General features: G+C 30.8%; 2 protein-coding genes across 4 annotated transcripts; one reads left to right on the plus strand and one right to left on the minus strand.

Annotated features, from left to right (window-relative positions):
• The first annotated feature begins 220 nt into the window (after positions 1 to 220).
• Positions 221 to 4,041, plus strand: LOC18594588 (DNA-directed RNA polymerases II, IV and V subunit 8B-like). 3 transcript variants are annotated; one of them, XM_018125268.2, is made up of 5 exons: positions 221 to 506; positions 687 to 719; positions 1,260 to 1,417; positions 3,427 to 3,483; positions 3,739 to 4,041. In XM_018125268.2, the coding sequence occupies exons 1-5, from the start codon at positions 431 to 433 to the stop codon at positions 3,808 to 3,810; spliced, it is 396 nt and encodes a 131-aa protein (XP_017980757.1). In that variant the 5' UTR covers positions 221 to 430; the 3' UTR covers positions 3,811 to 4,041. The 3 variants fall into 3 exon arrangements, with proteins under 3 accessions (XP_017980757.1, XP_007022261.2, XP_007022260.1); XM_007022199.3 differs by having other exon boundaries at positions 226 to 506; positions 3,427 to 3,518; XM_007022198.3 differs by lacking the exon at positions 687 to 719 and having other exon boundaries at positions 233 to 506; positions 3,427 to 3,518.
• A 2,389-nt stretch (positions 4,042 to 6,430) lies between these two features.
• On the minus strand, positions 6,431 to 7,071 carry LOC18594589 (SAUR-like auxin-responsive protein family). The gene has a single exon (XM_007022200.3). It carries the CDS (start codon positions 6,982 to 6,984, stop codon positions 6,610 to 6,612), a length of 375 nt encoding a protein of 124 aa, XP_007022262.3. The 5' UTR covers positions 6,985 to 7,071; the 3' UTR covers positions 6,431 to 6,609.
• Positions 7,072 to 8,795: the final 1,724 nt, after the last annotated feature.

The following is an 8,795-nucleotide window of genomic DNA, read 5'->3' on the forward strand; positions in this document are numbered from 1 at the left end:
ATAGTAGTTATGCATAGTCCGATTGAAAAAAAACCAACTTCAAAATATTTTTTGACATTGATAATGGAATTATTTTAAATTTTATAAACAGATTTAGAGGGTTAGTCCATTTAAATATATTTTAAACTATAATAAATGATTTTAATACTTTAAAAAAATTAGAAAAATAAAATCCTATATAATGGGTCAATATCTGTTGAATCTCTGTGATGCAGCCCAAGTTATGAGTTATCAATTGCGTCTACCGAGTCCAAATGCTTACCCTTCGGCCCTTCCAAACCCAGCCGAACTTACCCTTCCCTCCCCTATAAAAGCCGTCCTAACCCGTCTCTCTGCCCACCCGCTCATCTTTCTTTTCTGTTTTTGTTGTGTTTGAGATACTTTTGTACTGTGTTTAGTGTTTAGTGTTGAAGGTAAAAATCTGCAGAATATGTCGAGCATAATATTTTTCGAGGATATTTTTGTGGTTGATAAGCTTGACCCAGATGGTAAAAAGTTTGATAAAGGTAGAATTCTTTTAATCTTTCCTTCGCTTTTTAATTCTTCTTTTGTCTAAGTTACTCACTATGCGTATTTATGATTTGTTTCCCTGTGTTTCTTTCTTTGCTCTGTAATGTTTTGCAATTATGTGTATATGTTATTAACTCAACTTGACAGTGAAAGCGTAAATTTTTTTTCTTTCTCAGATGGTTTTTCTATGTTTGCACTTCTTTGCCCAAGTAATTTTTCTTTCACTGGAAATCTTGTCTGTAACTTTGTCCTCTTCACATGCATAAATTAAGTGTTTTGTTAACATTTCCCATTTACGTTTTGATATATTCCCATCTGTAATTTTGTCCTCTTCACATGCATAAATTAAGTGTTTTGTTAACATTTCCCATTTTGTAACTTTGCACTTCATAACTAAGCGTAATTCTTCAATTCAGTGTTTTGTTAACATTTCCCATTTACATTTTGATATATTCCCATCTGTAATTTTGTCCTCTTCACATGCATAAATTAAGTGTTTTGTTAACATTTCCCATTTTGTAACTTTGCACTTCATAACTAAGCGTAATTCTTCAATTCAGTGTTTTGTTAACATTTCCCATTTACATTTTGATATATTCCCATCTGTAATTTTGTCCTCTTCACATGCATAAATTAAGTGTTTTGTTAACATTTCCCATTTTGTAACTTTGCACTTCATAACTAAGCGTAATTCTTCAATTAAGTGTTTTGTTAACATTTCCCATTTACGTTTTGATATATTCATGCAGTTACTCGTATTGAAGCCCGGAGCCAGAATTGTGATATGTTCATGCATCTAGATGTGAATTCAGAGATATATCCAATGCACGTCGGTGACAAATTCACAATGGCACTAGCTCACACTTTGAACTTGGATGGAACACCTGACACTGGTTATTACACTCCGGTAGTCTTCTTATAGTTGTAGTTTAACACACTTTGCTAATTTGTTTGCCGCAACAACAAATATTCTTGTTGAAAGTGAAAGGTGCATTTGGGTAATATTATGACTAGCATACATCAAAGCTTTTATTTACCTTAACACGTTTATGTTATCTAGTATGCTGTATTTTGTTTTTAGTTGCCCTCTTGATATAATATTATCACAGATGCCCAAGTTAGAAAATGAGCATAAATTAAGTGTGTCATGTGTGTGTGTTGGGGCCTAAAACATCCTTATTTCTATGATGGGTGTCAGAGGAGAACACTACCAAGATTTCTACTGAAACCCCTGTGCTCCCTACCCCTAGGGTGAGGGTCTACCCCAAGTGGCTACATTAAATTGATAACTATTATTATATACAGCATTGGCTTGCAACAGTTCTCACATGCAATATATGGTCATAGTTTGTGGGGCAAATAAACAATTTGTCCTTGAAGTTTGGTCTTCATAACTAAGATGTCCATAGAGTTAGAATTGCAATATTATAGTAATTATAGTTTAATTAGTTAACTATTAAGTCATGTTAGTCTCAAGTTAAAAGAGGGGTTAAAAGTCCAGGACATCTGCCATGTATACTACACATTGTTTAAATATGTCATATGATAACAATAATAAGTTAAGCTTTTCCTTACTAAGCAGAGTCAGCCATGTGGATCAATGTGTCATAGGATATTTCTAGATTCTGTCCTCTCAAGTCAAGTCCCTTGTCTTCTTCTTTCCCTCTCTCTATCTCAAGAGAGGTGCAAAATATATAGTTTTCCCATCAGTTTTCCTCAAGAAACAACATTTATGAAGGCCGGTTTTTCTATGTTTGCACTTCTTTGCCCAAGTAATTCTTCTTTCACTGGAAATCTTGTCTGTAACTTTGTCCTCTTCACATGCATAAATAATTTGTTCTTATTTTCTATTACTTGTTGAATATCTCAATAAAACTGCTCAGCAAGAGAGTTAGAATAAAGAGAGAGATCATTTGTTGTCATTTTTAATAAGAAGCAGCATGTCAACTTTATTAAATAAATTTTGCAGGTAACCATGATATTATTACTATAAGTATTTTTAACATATGGGGACCTGAAAATTTATTCCTTTGCTCAACTACATGGGTAGACATTTTGTTTCTTGATGGAAGGAAATGTGGAGGTTGAAGTTTCATTAATTTTGGGTTTGTATCAATCAGTTTTCTTAGTTACTGTTATATTTGGTTGGGTGTTCTTGGAACTGAAAGCTCTGGTTTTTCTATATATGAACATCGAGATCCTCTGATTAAAATTTGATGGTTTTCTTTTGCTTTGATCTTCGGTTACTTGATTTGATCAACTTTTTATTGAGCAAAAGTCACCGACTCTCTGTCAACTTGGGGAAGATAGATTGTCATCGTTTTTCTCAACCAAAACCCACAACTGTGCAACATCCATTTCTAACCCTTCTTTCATGGTTTGTTAGATCTTTGCTTCAATTTTCTATATTTATTGAGAGAATTTGAGTCTAAAAAGAGAAGTGGCTGACCTGTGAGAAATGAGGAAAACAAATGTGGTGAATCAGAAAAGGGTGGTGTGGTTAGCTATTCACAATGCCAATGGTGAGGTTGAAGCGTTGAGGGTTGGTGTAGGAATTGAGAAACGATTAGATATCAAGAAAGAAAAGGGAATTGGGAGTTGGGAGAAGGAGAGGATTTTTGAATATATAAAATGACTGGTAGAATTATGTGTCTCCTATGCAATAGGAGACTAGAAGCTCTTGATTGTTAATTAATTAACATTGATTAGTTGATTACTTGTTATTAGGATTAGGGCTTTGAGGCATCTTAGTTATGGAGGCCAAAGAAATGGGAAGTGTGTGTGTAAACACCTAGATTTTTTTGTTTCTGTATATATATGTATTTATGCATGTATATATATGTAAAGGCACCCATATCTTAAAGGTATGCAATATTTTTGTTGTCATGTGCCTAACAAATTGGACCTATATTCCAGGGGAGGAAGTCTCTTGCAGATAAGTACGAGTACGTCATGCATGGGAAGCTATACAAGGTATCAGACGATGGTTCAGGGAAAGGACTTAAAGCGTATGTTTATTAACCATGCTTGGTCATTTTGATTTTGTGTCCCATGAGTATCTCCTTGTTTATTCCACCATTATTGCTGCTGGGTGGTGCAGTTACTCTGACTTGATACTCAATAGGATTAATTTTGTTGTGGTTTCACTATGTGACATGATCTGATCTATTTGGGCTGTTATAGTCTTCTTAGTTGATCTTAGAGTTAAATGCCTGTTCTTGTTTTCAGGGAGATCTATGTTTCATATGGCGGGCTTCTAATGATGCTCAGGGGAGAAGCTTCTCATGTCTCCCAGTTTGAACTTGACCAGAGACTGTTTCTTCTCATGAGGAAGCTGTAAAACTTTTGTTATATCTAACATATCGCTTGAACTTGGCTAAATAATGTGACCTTTTGGGTGGTTGGGTGATAGTATAAAGCGTGACTCTCCTTGGCAGAGACTGGTGTAATCTTGAATTTCCTTTAAATTATGCTGGAAGCAAACAGTAGTTGACTTGGAATTGGCTGTCATGACATTCCAAGTGTTTATAACTCTTGCAACTGTGGTAATTTTGTTCATGCTATTGTTATATTCCGTAAAACTGGCATTGTCATGTAGACCAAGCCTCTGCATGCCAGGGTTTGAGTATGGCTCCCCCTTCATTCTCTGATCATCCATTTTGTTATTTATCTTTAATAAATTTGTTAATGACCATACAGGGTTGTTTTGTGTTTTAAATTTAGTAAACCAATAAGCCCTTGTTTTTGGTGGATAGGGTTGCAAGATCTTTGATAGAAAACAAGTTATATTTGTGTTGTTGCCATTGTTAGTCAGTAGTAACCTTGAAAGCAATACGGTAGATTGGGCTCAAGGCAAGTGTATAGGTCCCCAGGGGTTTGGATTTCAGCCCTAAATCCTTCACTATATAACTCTCCCAACAATTTACCTTGGAGGTCCATGAGGGTGCTCATGGCAGTCAGTCAGTCAGGCAAGGTGGAACATGTGCCCAGTATAGGAAATGGAGGAGCTTGTTTTCATTGGAGGTGGCAAGTAGGGTTTTGGATTTGGTTAATTTTAGGTTCAAATCATTACGAGTTTGGATCATTAAGAGGTTTTGCGATTATTTTGGATTTTTGAAAAATTCGAGTGTAAATAAATAATTTCATTCGTTTTCATAATAAATGTCAGGTTAATATCATTATTAATTTGACAAATTTAAAATTTTAAAACAATTCATATAATGTTGTTCTATTTTTAACATTTGATGATTTGGCATTAATGGAGAATAAAATGTATTGGCTTGACGAATGACATAATAAATTTGATGGATCAATTAATTTTACATAACATTGATTAAAGTTTGCAACAAATAGGAAATCAGTAATCATGATATTTTAAATTGATTGATATAATATTGATTTATTTTAAAATTTGATCATTTTGGCATTAGCGAAGAATTAAAATTAATTAAGAGGTCTGTTATTGTCTTGATTTGAATTAACTTAAGAAGTCTAAATGTTTAATTGATTGATTAATTCATTATTTTGTTTAATTGGCAACTTTATTTATAAATTGTAATTTATAAGCTATATGAAATCATGATATTTAAAAGTTAAAATTAATTGATATAATTGTTTGCACATTAATGATGAAGAAAGGAGATTTTTTGGTTGATTTACATTTTTACACTTAAATGCTTGAGAATTAATTTTATTTTTTTTATATAAGTACAAAGTATTTAAATTTTATATTAAAAAATAACTCAATAAATATAATTACTTAAATACAATTAATCTAAATACTCATAAGCTACAATGATTGATTATATTTAAAATTAAAACTAATTGTATTAATATTCTTACTCATTAGTATACTTTTAAATATATATTAATTTATAAGTAATAATTAATTTTAATTTTAAATTAAATTATGATTCACTTTGTGATCTTTTTCTACTTTTCCTTCCTCCATAAAAATTAAAGCGTAAAGAAATAATATAGAAAATAACAACTACAAAGTGAGCAAGAATGAAAGTAAAAAACCCTTCCAAAAAATTTCCCAAATCTCAAATTTCCACATGATTATTTTAAATGTGGAATTAAAATATTCAAATGTCAAATTAGTAATATTATTTTTATAATTAATTATTTCAAAATATTAAAAATTGAAAAAGTTGAAAATACATTATTTGTAATTGTATAATAAATATGAATAATATTATTTTTTAAAAATTTTAAAACTTTTTTTTTTAAATTTTTTATTATTTATTTAATTTAAACAAAATCATTTAATGACAGTTTGGATCTTTTCAAATTATAAATTCAAGTTTTATGGGTTTTCAAATCGATGTTGTGTCGAATTTTGAATTCAATTCATTTTAGGTTATACTTTGTTTCAAGATTGAATTATGTTTGTATCATATTATTTCGGATTCAAATAGCTTCGTGTTTTTTATTTTTTTATTCAATTTTTTTTTTCAATCAATTTAAATTAAAGAAGATTTCAGATTTAGTCAAATTTTGCCACCTTTACTTTGCATTAGAGAAAGATTGGCCTTCTTAGAAGATTTGCCTGCAATTGGGAAAAGTGAGAGGTAAAACAAGAGGGTAGGCTCAAAAGGGCTACCTCATGTGATCTAGTTTATTTTATTCACTGAAGTTATTGGGGTGCTTGTCTTATTATTATTATTTTTAAATAAAAAGTAAAAATATTAATTGCCAACTTTTATTGAGTAATTCATCTAAGAAAAGAAAAAAAAAATGATGCTTCAGCCTTTATTTGTTACACATAAGATGAATAAGAAATTGAACCCACAAAAAGAAAGACATGAATTGCAAAGAAAGGGTACCCCCAATTGAATGCAAATAATAAGCACTTGATCCATCAAATCAAGTGCAGTGAGTTAGCAACAGAAATCAAGAATTAATTAATAAGAGGTCATTAAAAGATATTGAATCATATTACAACTCTGAATCATCATCAGGATGCATGTCATGATCACGACCTTACATGAATATTCATTGATCATGTTCTTGGTTTTTTATCTTAAACAAGATCAAAATATTCAAAAGCATATTATATATGTATATATATATATATGCCTGATCAGGTTGAGCTCATCAAAAGACATAGAGGTCAGCTAGTTCTTCCAAGGAACCCAAAATGAGATTTGGATCAGAATTCTCAAGCATCCATAAAAGATGATCAAACAATACTACCTCACATTTCACCAATATGTCTTCTCCTCCATGCTTCTGTTTCGACCTCTCTATCAATGCATTCAACAAAGGGTGTTTAAGGTACTTGGCACTAATGACATAACGTTTCCTTGTGCTCCCAACATAAATCGTTTCACAATGTTCATCTCCTCCCATGTGATCCGAGAGATGATCTTCCTTAGCCGATTTCGACCTTAGGCTGCTGTAAGACGATGATCTTGCTAGTTGTCTTGACAAGGTCTTGCATTTTCGAAGTATCAGATTGATCTTCTTCATTGCTTTTGTTTTGGGTCTAGAAGAAGGTGTTGGGTAGAGATGAAGAGAGAATTGGAAAGGAAAAGGAGACTTGATTTACACTCAGGAAGAATGGGGTACTTTAAAGGGTTATAGGGGGAGGGACGGTGGGTGCAAAGTCATTGTATTTCGGTGCTAGAAATAATGTGGGGTCGAACTTAGCAACGCAACATTTTTATTTAATGGCAAGACATGAACGAGTCATCTTTTGTAATGAATATGAGGGAATGGTGGGGTGGAGGGGGCTTTTACAGGCACAAAAAGACATTGCCTCTATTAGCTCTACTCACAAATTTGTGCCCTTATCGAATATCATGGATTGCTTCCTTATAAGCCCATTGTTTTCCATATTTACTGATGGAAAATGGAAGGAAAGAGGAAAATATAGAGAACTTCCTTTTTTTTTTTTTTTTTTTTTGAAAATTAATATAGAGAACTTCCTACATGCCTGCATATATTACATTGCTATGTAAAGATCACCTTTTCATTTTTCTCTTATATGGCATGAAGCGACATGATTTATGTCATTACAAACTAGCCGATGAATTACTATATGACCTTAATTTTTATACATGAATTATTGGAATTTCAATTAGAACAAAAGGTAGTCTTTTTTTTAATCCTTTTCTTTTTTAGATGAATTATTGGTATTCATCTTTTGCACACCATTTATAGCTAAAGTTTGGGCTTTAAATCACTAAATTAGAAGGAAACTCGTATTATTTCACCAAAAAGAGAAGCCAAAGCTTGAATAAATATAGTAGTGGATTTAGGATTTTGTATGAAAAGTGATTAAAGGATAATCACACAAAACTATAGTTCGGATCAATGATTCGATTCAAATTACAAATTAAAAATTGAGATGTGACGGTTGTCACCCTATCACTTTCTTTGATCTGCTCTTGAATAAAAGGGAGTATAAAATCCATATATGAAGGATCAATAACTAGTGATTGGAAAGAAATTTGCAACAGAAAACAAGTTCAATAATCATAAATGCATAATTCAAGAGCATAGAGAATATATATATAACGATTTAAAAAGCCTTTGTAGCTGAAATGCAATGAATCTGACCATCATAATTACCTACTGCAAAGGCCTTAAGAAAGGAATATATATGAAGGAATAGGATTACGGGCGGAGGGTAATGTACCTTTGAGAGGGCCATGTCTATCTCAAAATTTTTAAATTTTTTTATTTATACTTTTTTAAAATTTTTATTTATTATATTTTTAAATGATCTTTTTAAAATAATTTTTTATTTAATAATTAATGTAAAAAAAATTAATAAATTGACCCTATAAGCCTTACTCAATTTCATCTTAATTTTTAAGTTTCTCTCCACCTCTTTCTCTCTTTCTTTTTTTTTTCTCTTTCTATTTTCTTTTATTTTTTTATTTTTACTTTACTCTCTTCTATGTAACTCAATATTGAAGCACACTTCGAATTTGAAAAAAGAAAGGTGAGACCACTCACCACAATTGTGTGAAATTAAGAGAAAATAAAGTTTTTTTTTTAATTTTTTCTTTTTATTTATATTATTTAACTATTTATATATTTAATGATAATGTGAAATTCTATATATCGTATTTAACTTTTTATACTTTATGCATTTTAGTTTTATATTTATTATTTTAAATTTAAATAAAAATAAAATAAAAATATTAAATATTGACTGTATTAATTTTTTTCTTTAAGTTTGATTAAAGTATATATGAATAAATTGAAAATAATTAATAAATTCTTTAAAAGAAAAAATATGTAAATTGTTTAAATAATTCTCTTATACTTAG

The sequence above is a fragment of the Theobroma cacao genome, chromosome 7 (genome assembly GCF_053813885.1).
Source record: "Theobroma cacao isolate CCN51 chromosome 7, ASM5381388v1, whole genome shotgun sequence".
Lineage (NCBI taxonomy): Eukaryota > Viridiplantae > Streptophyta > Magnoliopsida > Malvales > Malvaceae > Theobroma > Theobroma cacao.